Source organism: Carcharodon carcharias, chromosome 34, assembly GCF_017639515.1.
Source record: "Carcharodon carcharias isolate sCarCar2 chromosome 34, sCarCar2.pri, whole genome shotgun sequence".
In the NCBI taxonomy this organism is placed as follows: Eukaryota; Metazoa; Chordata; class Chondrichthyes; order Lamniformes; family Lamnidae; genus Carcharodon; species Carcharodon carcharias.
Window position 1 is genome coordinate 15,158,335 of NC_054500.1, and position 16,335 is coordinate 15,174,669.

Here is a 16,335-nt window from a genome sequence, read left to right on the forward strand (position 1 = left end):
TTCCAGATCTTGGCCTGCAGACCCTGGATTTTCCCTAGTTCATCCTTGAAGGCTGTGGTGTACTTTCTAAGTAGCTCTGGTAGCCCATTTGCTCTCAACTGGAAAATTTCAGTCCATTCTAACTTAAACTCCTTTAACCAATTTCGCCCCAGGAGCTTTGCCAATTGGTTTCCAGAATGGACAGTTTCTCTGCTTATGCCTTTCACATGAATGTCTTCACCCATAAATACTTTTTAGCTTGGTGGCTGTTTCTTCAAAACTTAATTGATGTTCACCATTATTCAAATATCTGAAGGTATGTTCCCCAGTTACTGCAGTGGAAGCTCCTGTGTCCACTTCCATTTTAACAGGTTTGCCATTTACTTTCACTGTGACAAATATTGGTTCTATCTTTCCAACAATGAGTAAATGTCTGAATTTGTTGTTTCAGGCTGTTCTACATTGTAGATTTCATTGGGCTTCTTCTTTTGTTTACAAGTCTGCTTGAATCTTTCCTTGTGCTACCTCATCACATGTCCATTTCTGTGATTATAGTAGCATTCGGTTTTTTTAAACTGCCAATCGCTAAAAGACTGATTTGTTTCCACCTCTATTAAAAGTATTCTTCAATTTCGCTGCTAAGTTATTTTTCTTTATTCTTTGGCTTGAGGTTTCCCGCCCGATGTGGAGGATGGTGCCATTTTGCTAACCCTGTATTGCTTTTAAATCCCTTACTACGCTTTCCATGGCCAGCGCTTTCTCTAGCACCTTCTTGAAATCCAGATTCACTTCGGACAATAATCTTTTCTGAATAGAGTCCTCTTTCAGACCACACACTAAACAATCTCTGACCATGTCATTCAGAGTTGTACCAAACTCACAATGTTCCATTAACTGCTTCAGATTTGCCACTTAGCATGCAATTATCTCACCCAGGTCTCTATTTCATGAATTAAACCTGAGTCTCTGCACCGTGACTGAGGGCTTGGGTTGAAAGTGACCCTTCACAAGGTCCACCAATTCATAAGAATTCTTCAAATCTGAGGCAATGGGTGCCATCAAACTTCAAATCAAACCATAGGTTTTGCTGCCACAAGTACTCAAGAGGATCACTCGCCTCTTCTCTTCCCCCGTAATCTCGGTCGCTTGAAAAAAGAATGTGAGGCATTCTATGTAGTGAGACCAATCGTCTGTGGCTGGTTCAAAAGGATCAATTCTACCAAATTGTGGCATTTTGAGAGGGAATAAATTCTACAATTCTAATGGAGCTTGCTACTTACAATCACTGGGCGAGGTATAGTGCCGATTTCTTCTTAACTTGATTTCTTCCGTTCAATCCTGTTTTACCCCTGTCTCCAGTTTGTTGCAGGGTGGCTGAATTGTACTATTAATGATGGAGAGTTGATCAGCAGACACTTCTTGGGTGAAAACTTAAATTTTATTTACAATATACTCAGCAGCAACTACATGTGTGCTTTCAACTCCAACTCTAACTCTGCACTGACTGCTGAGGTAGCCCATGCTACTCTCCTATTGGTCACTACAGATCATATGAACTATCCTAACAAGTATTATTCTTAAAGGTACATTACACCCTAAATAAAACTATAATTACTACAGAGGCTATTCAGCCTATCATGTCTGTGCTAACTATTTGCATGAACAACTCACCTAGTGCCACTCCTCCGCCTTTTCCCTGTGGCCCTGCAAGTTTTTCCATTTCACATACTGATCTGGTTCCTTTTTGAAAGACACAACTGAACCTGCCTCCACTGCATTCATAGGCAGCGCATTCCAGGTCCCAACCACTCGTTGTGTGAAAAAAAGCCCACACATACCCATTGCTACTTTTGCCAATCTCCTTAACTCTGTGCCCTCTGGTGCTTGATCCTTCCACCAATGGGAACAGTCTCTCCCTTTCTACTCTGCCCAGTCCCCTCATGATTTTGAACGCCTCTATCAAATCTCCTCTCAACCATCTCTTCTCCTAAAGAAACAGCCCCAACTTCTCCAATCTATCCACGTAACTAGAGTCCCTCACCCCTGGAACCATTCTCGTGAATAATTTTTGCACCCTCTCTAATCCCTTCTTCGGCTTGGGCAGCCTCCCACATCTATAGACACACGAGGCGGAGAAAGGAGACGTTTACATCTGTTTCTACAGCTTGCATTTCCCGGAACGGGTCACTGGCCTGAAGCTATATGTAGCTTCAGGGGTACCATGCCACATCAAGCACGGGTGACTCAGAGACTTGCCTGCTCTTATTGCTTCCCGTGGGCATATTGGAAGAAATTGCAGGCTGATGCTCAAAGTGCTTGGCCCTGTTATTAAGCCATCAAGTCCAGGGGGCAGGGGCAGGATATTTCGATAGTTGAGCGGGCGCGAACGAGCGTTAAGTGATGGGTGATATTTCAGTCGGTGGGTGCGCGTGGGAATTGGCAGTGCCCCCCCCCCCACCCCGCCGACAATTAAAAGGCAAATTAAGGCCTTTAACAATCCAATTGGTTTAGATTTCTCGCTGCCCGTCCAGCATTACTGGACAGCAGTGGGCAGGTGAAAGGGCCCTGGCATATTTTGCGAAACCTCATCCACGGACAGGGTGAGGCTTCGATCCGTCATTAAATAAAAATTTTCACGCTAATTTCTAACGTGTCCCTGGCACAGAGTCACATGAGGGGGAGGTGTTTTTTTGACATCCTACAATGCTTTATTTTTCATTTTCAAAACCGTTCATCTCAGGGAGCTTTACCACCGCGCTCGCCCTCCTCTCCCCCCACCCCCACCTCCCCCCCCCCGCCCTCCACAGGCGCTGCCATTTGCATTTCACACGGGGTGGGCCTTAACTGGCCCGCCCACTGTGAAATCGCGGTCTGGCCCCAATCGCGGGCGGCGGTTAGCTTCCTGGCCACTCCCGCCCAACCCTCCCCCCACCAAGCCCCCACAACAAGGGCAAAATTCTGCCCCAGGATGGGATGTAAACCCGGGTGGGACTGAGCCACTTTGGGGCGCTACCTGCTGCGCCAGCAGACCTCCCTAATGCCGTCACATCCTTCCTAATATGTAGCACTCAGGAGTGGGGCAGATGAGAGCGTAGAGCTAATGCCACCTGACTTGTAATCTAGTGGCCAAGGCTAATACTCTGGGGATATGGATTCTAACCCCTGCTAGAGAAGCTGGTGGAATTTAAATTCAATTAAATAAATGTGGAATTGAAAACTAGTCCCAGTGACCATGTCAGCTCTCATCGATTGATGTAAAAACCCGTCCGGCTCACTAATGCCCCTTCAGGGGAGGGAAATTTGCCATCCTTACCTGCTCTGGCCTACACGTGACTCCAGACCCACAGCAACGCGGCTGACTCCGAAATGGCCGAGCGAGCCACCTCACCTCAAGGGCAGTTAGGGATGGGCAACAAATGTTAGTCTGGCCAGTGACACCCACATCCCATGAAAGATTAAAGAGAGAGAGAGAGAGAGAGGAAAAATAAACTGGTTACAATACTCTGAGCCCCACAATTTAGGAAGATTGGGAACTTTGGCCCTTAAACCACCTTGGTGGGGGTGGGGGGTGGGAGGTTGTTTTACTTTAAAGCAAGTTGCTGATTTAACTGGAAAAGAAATATTAACACTTGGACATGAAGGCAGTAAAACTAATCTGAACTGGTCTTCAGATGTATCACTGACTTTTTTTTAATCGGATTTGAACATTTTGCACTTGTTTTTGTCTGTGTGTGTGTGTGGCGTCCTCTGGACTCCAGATTTAAGACCGATGGAACTGGTGGTGGTGGTGGGTGTGTGGGGGAAGCTCCCATCTTCCATATATGGGAGGAGAAGAGGCTGGGGTGTTCCAGGGCTGCCGGGAGGGAAAGTGCTCAGAGAGACCTCCTGAGAAGGCAGCAAGGATCCCAATGCCCGGCGCAGCCAGCAGTGGGCATGCAGCTCTGCCTCTGACCTGCTATGGCCGGGAGGGCTGGCTCCTGCTCCTCCTGCTCCACCTGCTCCTCCTGCTGCTCCAGCCCTACCTGCTCCTCCTGCTGCTCCAGCCCTACCTGCTCCTCCTGCTGCTCCAGCCCTACCTGCTCCTCCTGCTGCTCCAGCCCTACCTGCTCCTCCCGCTGCTCCCTCCGGCTCAACGCGGACAACGCCCGCTTCGCGCTGCTGGCTGCCTTCATCTCGCTGTACCTGGTGTGCGGGGCGGCCGCCTTCTCGGCTATCGAGCGGCCCGTGGAGGTGCGGGCTCAGCGGGCGTGGAGCCAGAGGCTGGCCGACTTCACCCGCTGCCACAACATCAGCCGCCGGGAGCTGGGCGCCTTCCTGAGGGAGTACGAGGAAGCCCATGTGGCTGGCATCAGGGTCGACCCCCTGAGACCCCGGTGGGACTTCACGGGAGCTTTTTACTTTGTCGGGACGGTGGTGTCCACCATAGGTCAGTGTGTCCACCCTTTAGCTGATCGCTAGACCAGTTTAGACGCCCGCCTCCAGGGGAGGGCACACAAGTGTGTTCCCAGGACATTCGCCTGGAGACTATCCGGCTGGAATGATGTGGGAGGTTGAAACTGCTGTTGATTTTTCATATTTCCTGAAACTGGCCCATCAGCTGTAAAATATCCATAATTGATATCAATTGATGTGGTCCTGATTTCAAACTTTTATCACTGTTTATTGCCTGAACTGCTTTCATTGCAAGTTTCACCCTCTCTCAGTTCTGATTTCCAGTGTTGCTGTTTTCTACTTTCTTCCTCTCTCTCTCTCTCTTGTTTTCTGTCTCCCCTCCCGCTCTCTCCTACCCTTGTCATGTCCCCCCCCCCCCACCCCCACCCACCCACCCACCGTCTAGCAGGCACCGTTTAATCCTCGATAGTGTGGGCAGGCTGGTCGACAATGGGAGGCGTCACGCCAAAGTCTGACCACCTTCCCCAACAGATGTGCGCGCCTCGTAGCAGAGGGAAGGTGGGGGGGGGGGGGGGGGGGGGGGTGGGGGCGGTGGGGGTGGGGGTGCAGGGCCATTGAACGATGCAAGCAGAGATGGGGGAGGGGGGGTGTCGTTTGCATTTGTCCATCCCACTCCTTGTCCGTTTCCCCATAACCCTGTTTCTAAAAAAAAAATAATCTAGGAATCCTTGCCTACTGAGCAAAGTCAAAATCCTGGAACTCCCACCCTCACAGCACTGTGAGTGTACCTACGCCACAGGGTCTGCAGCGGTTCAAGAAGGCAGCTCACCACCACCTTCTCAAGGGGCAATCAGGGGTGGGCTGTGAATGCTGGCCCAGCCAGCGATGCCCACACCCCATAAGTGAATTTTTTAAAAAAGGACCCCTTGCAGAGGGTTGGCGAGGTCATTTATACTGCCTGTGCTGCCACCCCAAGTGGATTAGCTAAAAGAGTACAGATCAAACCTGATCAGCACCATGCTGCATTTACTAACTGGGCCACCAAGAGAGGGCAAACTCGGCAGCTTACAAAACCTGCATGGTTATTTCCCAGAAATCGATAGGCAAAAATGGCTGACAGAGAGTATCCCTCACCGAACGCTTTGCACCCTTCTTAATTCCTCTTTAGTCCTTGTCGGTCGCCTCTCTGCCACGCACACTTTCCTGGGCTGACCCTCTGCTCCCTGTCTCTGTGCCCATTCTACACCCTGCCTCCCTCCCCTGCGCCCTGACTTGACCCCTTCACCTCCTGCCCTCAGACCGGAGAACACTGGACATGCAACATGGTCGCAAGCTGTAACATTAGTGGGCAGCAGCTTCAAACCTTCGATAGAATTGTTTTGAAGAAACCCACTAATGTGTGCTAATATTTCAGGCCAACTATGCACGCTTATATTTTTTAAAAGACTGAGAAACCTTAATGCATGGGGTTGCCAACCTCCAGGACTGGCCTGGAGTCTCCAGGAATTGAAGAGCAATCTCAGGGACACTGCTGTGTGCAACCCTGGAGAGAAATCAGTGGGATATTAAAAAAAAGATTGTTTCTTTTTGTCATTTTCTTTGAATATTTCTCTTTACCAGATATAAAAATATTGAAAACGGGGGAAAAAGACTGTTTGGATGATGGTCAAGCATCATCCAATCTGGAATGCCGTGTACAGTTTTGGTCTCCTTATTTGAAAAAAAGGATATAATTGCATTAGAAGTAGCTCAGGGAAGGTTCAATCGTCTCATACCTGGAAGGAGGGGCTTATCTTATGAGGAAAGGTTGAGCAGGCTGGGTCTATACCCACTGGGGTTTAGAAGAATGAGAGGTGATTTTATTGAAACATATAAGATCCTGAGGGGATTTCATTGAGTGGATGCTTCCTCTTGTGGGAGAGATTAGAACCAGGGAACAGCGTTTAGTAATAAGAGGCCTATTGTCTAGGATGAGAAGAATTTTTTTCCCCTCTGAGGGTCAATAGTCTGTGAAACTCTCTTCTCCAGACTGTAGTGGAGGTTGGGTCATTGAATTGATGCTATGGTGGGATTTGAACCAATGTCCCCAAAGCATTAGCCTGGGCCTCTGGGTGACTAGTCCAGTGATATTACCACTACATCACTGTCATAAATGCTGACATAGTCCAGTTGGGCTGAATGGCCTGTTTCTCTTCCATATACACAATGTTACCCTCTGAGGAAATTCAGAGACAACCAGTTCGTAGTTTATAAGACCATGAGACATAGCAGCAGAAATTAGGCCATTCGGCCCATCGAGTCTGCTCCGCCATTCAATCATAGCTGATAAGTTTCTCAACCCCATTCTCCCGCCTTCTCCCCGTAACCTTTGATTTATCATTCCCCTTTACACTTTCCCACCCGCTTTTCTCTGGCTCTGTATAAAAACTGATCATCTGTAAAATCCTCCGGTTTTGATGAAAGGTTTTTCTCTCTCTACATTTACTGCCTGACCAGCTGTGTTTTCCAACAGCTCCTGTTTTAATTTCAGACTTCCAGCGTCTGCAGTATTTTGTGTTCGCCTTGGTCAGTTTATCACTGGTTGGACTATGGAATCAATAACTCGGGATAATGGCCCCCTTCAGCCCCCGTTCCCTCCAATGCCTGGCGATCAGGATATCCCGGAATGAATCCTGCTTTTGCCCTGACATTCTCTCTATTTGTGTGTGAGAGATGCTGCATAATCTCACACATAGGAGGGCTGTCCTGCATTAATAGGGTTGCCAACTGTGATTAATTGTGTTCCTGGAGGTTCCATCATATGACTCGCCCCCCCACACTCCAGCCATTAGTCGGTCAACACGTCCATCCTTGTGACGTATGGCCTTCCTACGCCAATTGGAAAGCACAAAGGCTCATCACCCAATTAAGGGCATGTATAGGGATGGTGGCATGATGGTAATGTTACTGGACTAGTAATCAGGAAGCCCAGGCTAATGCTGTGGGGATGTGAGTTCAAATCTCACCATTGCAGCTGGTGGAACTGAAATTCAACTATAAATCTGGAACGTAAAGCTAGACCACGCAACTCTCATTGATTTTTGTAAAAACCCGTCTGGCTCACTGATGGGGAAGGAATTCTGGCACCAGCACCCTTAGCCGGCCTGGCTCAGACCCATGGATTTGTGAGCTGGCTCTCTGAAATAGCCCAGCAAGTTACTCAGTTCAAAGGTAACTAGGGGGGTGTCCTTGCCTGTGATGCCCACATCCCATGAAAGAATAGAGGATAATGCAACACCTGAGCCTCCTCCCACCCCTTGCTGACCAACATATTCTATCCCTTTCATGTGGTTAACCTGCTTCCCTTGAATACATCAACACCATTCACTTCAACCACTCCATGTGGTAAAGGGTTCCACATTCTAACCAGTCTCTGACTAAAGATGTTTCTCCTGAATTCCTGATTGGATCTATTAGTGACTACCTTATATCTATAGGCCCTGGTTTTGTTTTTTTCCCCCAAATTTGGAACATCTGCCCAGCCAGTCAAACTCTTTCGCAGTCTTGAAGAGCTCTTTCACTTCACTCCTCCACACCACTTTACTGAAGAAAAGTCTATCTGGCCTTTCCTGGGAAGTATATTCCCACAATTCTCCCGAACGTTTGCCTTAAATTCAGTGGGCGGTCAGTGGAAATCGCCAATGTGTGGCGGGAAATGGTCAACTGCCCCAGAGAAAACATCCCATTCATTCCTACTCTGCTAATGGGAAGGTCTTGTAGTTTAGTGTTAAATCCTCCTTGGTGGTACTCAGAGTGGTTTCTGCCAAATAGCCCACACAATGGGATTCTGTAAGCTCTGTGCGTAAAGACTCTGCTCGCTGTGTTACTGGACCGTCCAGCCCAGGGGAGCCACCGATTTGATTCCCCCCCCCCACCGCCGCCCACGCCCCCCCCCCCCCTTCAATACTGAGTTGGCTGCTTTCTGTCAGTTTAGCAGCTAAACATTCCTGTGGTGGAGAGAAAAACTAGCCAGGGTTCCTGCCCCTGATTATAACCAACTTTGTCTGTGTGCGTGCATGTGTGTGTATGTGTGTGAGTGTAGGTACATATGGTATATTTATCTGTGTGTCCATGTTGGTTGAGGTGTGTCTGCCTGGATGCCTGTGTGTCCATGTGCATTTGTGTCTGTTGGGGTGTGTCTGTCTGTGTGTCTGGGTGTTGGTTGAGGTGCACCTGTCTGCCTGTGTGTCCATGTGCATTTGTGTCTGTTGGGGTGTGTCTGTCTGTGTGTCTGTGTGTTGGTTGAGGTGCACCTGTCTGCCTGTGTGTCCATGTGCATTTGTGTCTGTTGGGGTGTGTCTGTTGGGGTGTATGTCTGTGTGTGTTCATCCATGTTGGTTGAGGTGTGTCTGTCTGTGTGCCTGTCTGCCTGCGTGTCCATCTAAATTCATGCCTGGGGTGTGTCTGTTGGGGTGCATGTGCCTGTATCTGTGCACGGGGCACCTGTATCTGTGCGTGCCTGTGTGCTGGGCGAAGCTGAGATTGGGCTCTGCTAAGATACCTACCATGGTCGAATAGCCTGCCAACATTCTCTGCAAAGGCTTGTCCAGATGGCAATAACTATAATAACGGGTTTGGAACAACAGCAACATGCATGCAAAGAAGTGTGTGCACGCACACATACACACACACAGACAACATACTCCCTAACCCAGGGACGCACACATACACACACACAGACAACATACTCCCTAACCCAGGGACGCACACATACACACACACAGACAACATACTCCCTAACCCAGGGATGCACACATACACACACACAGACAACATACTCCCTAACCCAGGGATGCACACATACACACACACAGACAACATACTCCCTAACCCAGGGACGCACACATACACACACACAGACAACATACTCCCTAACCCAGGGACGCACACATACACACACACAGACAACATACTCCCTAACCCAGGGACGCACACATACACACACACAGACAACATACTCCCTAACCCAGGGATGCTGAGACCAACTGCAGTGACCCCCATCTGCTGCTCTCTCAGTTAACTCAAACCAGGGGTTGAACCTAGAGTTGCCAACTGTGATTAAATGTGTTCCTGGAGGTTCCATCACGTGACTCGCCCCCACACTCCAGCCATTAGTCGGCCAACACGTCCATCCTTGTGACGTACGGCCTTCCTACGCCAATCGGAAAGCAAAAAGACTCATTACCCAATTGGATGATGCTCGACTGTCAGCCAAACAGACTTTTTCCTCCATGTCCAATATTTTTATATCTGGCAAAGAGAAATGTTCAAAGAAAATGACAAAAAATCCCCAATCTTTGTTAATGTCCTGATGATTTTTCCCCAGGGTTGCCCACAGCAGTGTCCTGGAGATTGACCTTCAATTCCTGGAGACTCCAGACCAACCCTGGAGGGTTGGCAACCCTAGATGAACCAGGTGCCTTGCTGTTAGTGGGTGCCTTGGTACCACATCAGGCAGTGCCATTACCCAGGCGGCCATGAGCGGGCGATCCACGACTATGTGGGCATTTTCCCACTGGGCAGGAATAAATATTTATTTACGCTGCAGTAAAATTGAGGAGATACCGGCAGGAGGAATATCGTGTTTTTCTGTTACAGGGTTATCAGGACCTCGAGCCGGTAACGGAAGCGAATAATTAACGCTAGTTCTGTCGATTTGCCGTCTCTGCAGCTACTCATTTCTTGCGCAATGTCGTCGAATGATGTTTTCGTAGCAAAAAGAGATTAAGATTCAGTCCATTAGCGATGCCCAAGTACCACAATGCGAGGAATTCAAACAAATCGACAGCTGAGACCATAGAGCAAAAGGTTCTATCGAACGTCATTATGTTTCCACATAAAAGTATCCGCAAATGGAGATCCAGCTGTTTGTGCTGATTAATATGAGATGACAACTTGTGCACAACTATTGGGGACTTCAGAAAAAATGCACCTTTTCCACAAACCACCAAGCTCCTCACTCCTACCTCAGCTCATCTGCTGCTCAGACCCTCATCCTTACCTTTGTTACCCACAGGCTCGACCATTCCAGTGCTCTCCTGACCAGCCTTCCCCCCCCTTTCACCCTCCTAAATTTCGTCACATCCAAATCCTGTTCAACCATCGCCCCTTTGCACATTGACCTACACTGGGCCCTAGTCCCGCAAGGCTTCAAATTTAAAATTCTCATCCTCGTTTACCAATCCCACCCTGGCCTTTGCCCCCTGTCTACCTCTGTAACCTCTTCCAGCCCTCCGAACATAAGAACGAATATACGAACATAATTAAAGGGATCGACAGGGTAGATGCAGGTGAGATGTTTCCCCTGGCTGGGGAGTCTAGAACCAGGGGACACAATTTCAAAATAAGAGGGAAGCCACTTAGGACTGAGATGAGGAGAAATTCCTTTGCTCAGGGGGGTTGTGAATCTTTGGAATTCTCTACCCCAGAGAGCTGTGGAAGCTCAATCATTGATTATGTTTAAAGTAGAGATTGACAGGTTTCTAAATACCAGTGGCAGAAATGGATATGGGGATAGTGCGGGGAAAAGGCATTGAAGTGGGTGATCAGCCATGATCGTGTTGAATGGTGCAGCAGACTCGATGGGCTGAATGGCCTACTCCTGCTGTTATGTTCCTACGATCTTCTGCGATCTCTGCGCTCCTCCAATTCCTGGTCTCACTTCTTGATTTTAATCGCTCCACCATTGTTGGCTGTGCCTCCAGCTACCTAGGCCCTAAACTCTGGAATTCCCTCCCTAAACCCTTCCTTCACTTCTCTCTCTGCTTTTATGATGCTCCTTAAAACTTACCTCTTTGACCAACCTTCCTAGGTTGCCCTGTGTTAAATTTGTTGCATAGTGCTTCAGTAAGACGTCTTGGGATATTTTACTACGTGAAAGGCACTATATACATGTAAGTCAGGGAGGAGATGGTGACATAGTGCAAATGTCACTGGATTGGTAATCCAGAGGTCTGGGCTAATATCCTGGGGTCACAGGTTCAAATCCCACCATGGCAGCTGGTGGGATTTAAATTCACTGAATAAAGCTAGTCTTAGTGCAATTATCGATTGTTATAGAAACCCATCTGGTTTACTAAAGGGAAGGAAATCTGCTGTCCTTACCCAGTCTGGCCTGCATGTGACTCCAGACCCACAGCCGTGTGGTTCATTCGTAAACTGCCCCCTGAAATGGCTGAGCAAGCTCAAGGGGCAATTAGGGATGGGCAACAAATGCTGGCCTTGCCAGTGACACCCACACCCTGTGAAAGAATAAAGAAATTAAAAAGTTGTTGTTGCAATCTACTGTTCTCTGGGTTTTCTCCTCCTGGTGTTTGGTTAGTTCTCTTTGAAACCACTGCCTCCCACTGGAGATGGCTCAATATGCAGCCTGGCAAGAATCAAGTTCAAGCAGGTAATAGGGAGGGCAAAGGGAATGGAGTATACAAATAGGGAAGTCTTGCTAAAACTATACAAGGCACCAGTTAGACCACACCTAGAATACTGTGAACAGTTTTGGTCCCCTTATCTAAGGAAAGATATACTGGCATTGGAGGCAGTCCAGAGAAGGTTCACTAGGCTGATCCCGGGTATGGAGGGATTTTCTTATGAGGAGAGGTTGAGTACGTTGGGCCTGTACTCATTGGAGTTTAGAAGAATGAGAGGTGACCTTGTTGAAATATATAAGATTCTTAGGAGGCTTGACAGTGTAGATGCTGAGAGGTTGTTTCCCCTTGTGGGAGAATCTAGGACCAGAGGGCATAATCTCAGAGTAAGGGGTCACCCATTTAAGACAGAGATGAGGAGGAATTTCTTCTCTCAGAGGGTAGTGAATCTGTTAAATTCTTTACCGCAGAGGGCTGTAGAAGCTGGGTTGTTAAGTATATTCAAGGCAGAGATAGACAGATTTTTAATCAGTAAGGGAACCAAGGGTTATGGGGAAAAGCAGGAAAGTGGAGTTGAGGATTATCAGATCAGCCATGATCTCATTGAATGGCAGAGCAGACTCGATGGGCCAAATGGCCGACTTCAACTCCTCGGTCTTATGGTCATTGGGCAGCTATTTCACTGCAGTGTGCACCACATGCTGGCCTCAGCCAACACACACACACACATATACAACCATACATTCTTTTCATCTGCAGGACAGCGATTAGAAACAGGGTATATTATCACCCTTCCCCGCCCCAGGACGTGCTGAGGTCAGCTGTGGCATGCAGACTCTGCTCCCAACAGACATCAGACCACTTTAGGGATGGAATTTGGAGTTTTATTTGTCAAAATGGCTCAGAACAGCACTGGAAAATGCATTTAGGAATTGAAACCCAGCACTGTAATCCCCAGTCCTTTTCAAATAAACTCTGCCATTACGAACGTCCCACTGTATTCACCTTTCTATTACAAGCTTATATTGGAAGCTTATTACAAGCCTCTCATAACAAAAACGTTGCAACCAGAGAAAACTGCGCTGTGATCAGCAAAGGAGCCAAATCTTTGGCCCTGTATATTCTTTTTAAATTCTTTCTCAGGTTGTCAGTGTCGCTGGCTAGACCAGCATTTGTTGCCCATCCCTAATTGCCCTTGAGAAGGAGGCGGTGAGTTACCTTCTTGAGCCGCTGCAGTCCCTGTGGTGTAGGGAGACCTGCAGTGCTTTTTCCTGTAGCAGTTTGCTACAACTGAGTGGCTTGCTAGACCATTTCAGTGGGCAGTCAAGAGTCAGGCACAAGAGCCTGGAGTCATATGGAGGCCAAATCGAGTAAGGAGGGCAGATTTCCTTCCCCATAAGACAATAGTGAACCAGATGGGGTTTTACAACAGTCCAGTAATTTCATGTTTATTATTAACGAGACTAGCATTTAATTCCAGATTTATTCATTAAAAGTCGCTTGGTAGTACGGAACTTGAGTATTGCTGAAAAAAGAGACATGCTGTCAAAGCTTTTTGCCTTGCACTCATCAGGACAGATTCGCAAGAATACCAAAGCTCAAAGGGAACAACAATTTATACTGCCCGAGAAGAGGGTGCTGATTGGTTGGCGAGTGGATTCTGATACACGTGTTGGCATGGGAACTGCCAAGCTTTTGCTTAAATTCCAACCAGGCAGTTCAGCCACATGCCAACCAATTGGCACTCTCTTCTCAAGCAGTGTAAATTGTTGCTCCCTTTGAGATTTGGTATTCTTGCACCTGCCCTGATGAGTGCAAGAATTAAAGCTTTGACAGCATGTCTGATTTTTTTTTTCAGCAATTTATTAATTAATTGAATTTAAATTCCCCAGTTATAAAGGTTTGTCTGCACCCTGCGTCCGCTGATCTCTTTAATAATCTCTTTACACCCTTTGTGTCATTGTGTTAAACTTCATGGGCGTGATTTGGTCATTGAGGCTTGAGCTGGCTCCAAAGCGGAGCAGACTGACGAGACCTCAGTTATGGAACACTTTCCGCTGACCTGTCCTCATCTGATTTCCTCGCAGGCTTTGGGATGGCCACACCAGTGACGATCGGGGGCAGGATCTTCCTGATCTTCTACGGCCTGGTGGGATGCGCCGCCACCATCTTGTTCTTCAACCTGTTCCTGGAGCGGGCCATCACTCTGCTGGCCTACATCTTGCGCTGGTTCCACGAGCGGAAGGTGCAGCGGAGTGCGGCGACGAAGCGGTCCGGCCGCGGAGGCTCCGGCCACTCGGCGGAGGTGGACAGCCTGGACGGGTGGAAGCCCTCCGTTTACTACGTCATGCTCATCCTGGGGGCCGCATCGATCGTCATCTCCTGCTGCGCCTCGGCAATGTACTCGCCCATCGAGGGCTGGACCTACGCCGAGTCCTTGTACTTTTGCTTTGTGGCGTTCAGCACCATTGGGTTCGGCGATCTGGTGAGCAGCCAAAGAGCGGCCTACACCAACCAGAGCTTGTACCGGGCGGGGAACTTCCTGCTCATCCTGATGGGCGTGTGCTGCCTCTACTCCTTGTTTAACGTCTCCTCCATCGTCATCAAGCAGTTCCTCAACTGGATCCTGGAGAGGCTGGAGTGCCGGTGTTGCCGATGGTGCCGGGGCGCGGGGAGGGCGAAGACCCACCGGAATGCCATCCACCCGGCCGCTGTCAAGACCAGGCGGCACGACGTTTCTGTGGAGACGGTGTGCGACAGTGAGACCGATGGGCGCCGGATGTCGGGCGAGATGATCTCCGTGAAAGACTTTTTGGCTTCCGACAAGGTGTCCCTGGCTATAATGCAGAAGCAGCTCTCCGAGACTGCCAACGGCGGTCCCAGGCAAAGCCACACACGGTACAACGGTTTCTCTGGTGGTGTTGGCGCCTTGGCAATCATGAACAACAGATTGGCGGAGACGAGCGTGGATAGGTAGCCGGGCGGATGGGAAGCCTTACCAGTTATCAAAGCAAGCGGAGGTTAGCTCGGTGGTACGGCTGACTGACACTCATCTGCTCTCCATCTTTGGCAGAGGACGGTCCAAGATGTGATCACTCGCTTCACGCTGAGGTAGTTGATCTCGAACCCGGGGCACTGGCGATTGGGGCATTTTGACTCGCCTCAGCAAACTTTGTCGAAGGGAGTGGATAAAGGAGCCAGGGCCTACCCTGCTAGACGAAGTCCAGCGCCCCCTACCTGCTGGCAAGTTCGGCCGTGGACCTCATCTTGAGCCTCCCCACCTCCCCCCTCCCCCCTCCCCCGCCCGCTGTGGGACAGTCCTCCCGTGGCAAACACTCCCAGCCAAGGCTTGGCGCACAATTGGTCAAAATGGCAGGGGATGCCGGCATCTTCGGGAAAGGGAGGGGGCTTTCCCCCTGACGGCGCCAGCAACAACGACTTGCATTTAGGCGGCACCTGCCGACGGAGTAAAACATTCCACGGCGCTGCCCAGGAACAATTTCAGACGAAACCTGACACCGAGCCTTGTGAGGCATTGTTAGGACATGCGGCCAGATGATCGGTTAAGGAGGAGCATTCTAAAGGAAGAGAAAGAGAGGGATAGAGATATTTAGGGAAGGAATTCCAGAGATTAGAACCTAGGAAGCTGAGGGCATGGTCACCAATGATGGGGGGGGGTGAAAACTGAGGACGTACAGGAGGTTAGAATTGGATGAACGTAGAGATTCACTTCAACAAAAACAGAATTACCTGGAAAAACTGGCAGCATCAGCGGAGAAGAAAAGAGTTGACGTTTCGAGTCCTCATGACCCTTCAACAGAACTGGGTGAATCCAATGAGAGGGGTGAAATATAAGCTGGTTTAAGGTGGGGGGTGGGGTTGGGTGCGGGGAGAGAAGTGGAGGGGGGGTGGTGTTGTTGTAGGGACGAACAAGCAGTGATAGGAGCAGATCATCAAAAGATGTCACAGACAAAAGAACAAAAGAACACAGAGGTGTTGAAGTTGGTGATATTATCTAAACGAATGAGCTAGTTAAGAATGGATGGTAGGGCACTCAAGGTATAGCTCTAGTGGGGGTTGGGGGAGCATAAAAGATTTAAAAATATTTAAAAATAATGGAAATAGGTGGGAAAAGAAAAAGCTATATAATTTATTGGAAAAAACAAAAGGAAGGGGGAAGAAATAGAAAGGGGGTGGGGATGGAGGAGGGAGTTCAAGACCTAAAGTTGTTGAATTCAATATTCAGTCCGGAAGGCTGTAAAGTGCCTAGTCGGAAGATGAGGTGCTGTTCCTCCAGTTTGCGCTGGGCTTCACTGGAACAATGCAGCAAGCCAAGGACAGACATGTGGGCAAGAGAGCAGGGTGCAGTGTTAAAATGGCAAGCGACAGGGAGGTTTGGGTCATTCTTGCGGACAGACCGCAGGTGTTCTGCAAAGCGGTCGCCCAGTTTACGTTTGGTCTCTCCAATGTAGGGGAAACCGCATTGGGAGCAGCGAATGCAGTAGACTAAGTTGGGGGAAATGCAAGTGAAATGCTGCTTCACTTGAAAGGAGTGTTTGGG

The 16,335-nt window shown here is 48.9% G+C and overlaps 1 protein-coding gene across 1 annotated transcript; it reads left to right on the forward strand.

The window, feature by feature from the left end:
* The first annotated feature begins 3,936 nt into the window (after positions 1–3,936).
* On the forward strand, positions 3,937–14,751 carry LOC121272556 (potassium channel subfamily K member 13-like). Its single transcript, XM_041179205.1, has 2 exons — positions 3,937–4,405; positions 13,862–14,751. The coding sequence occupies exons 1-2, from the start codon at positions 3,937–3,939 to the stop codon at positions 14,749–14,751; spliced, it is 1,359 nt and encodes a 452-aa protein (XP_041035139.1).
* The last annotated feature ends 1,584 nt before the right edge of the window (positions 14,752–16,335 follow it).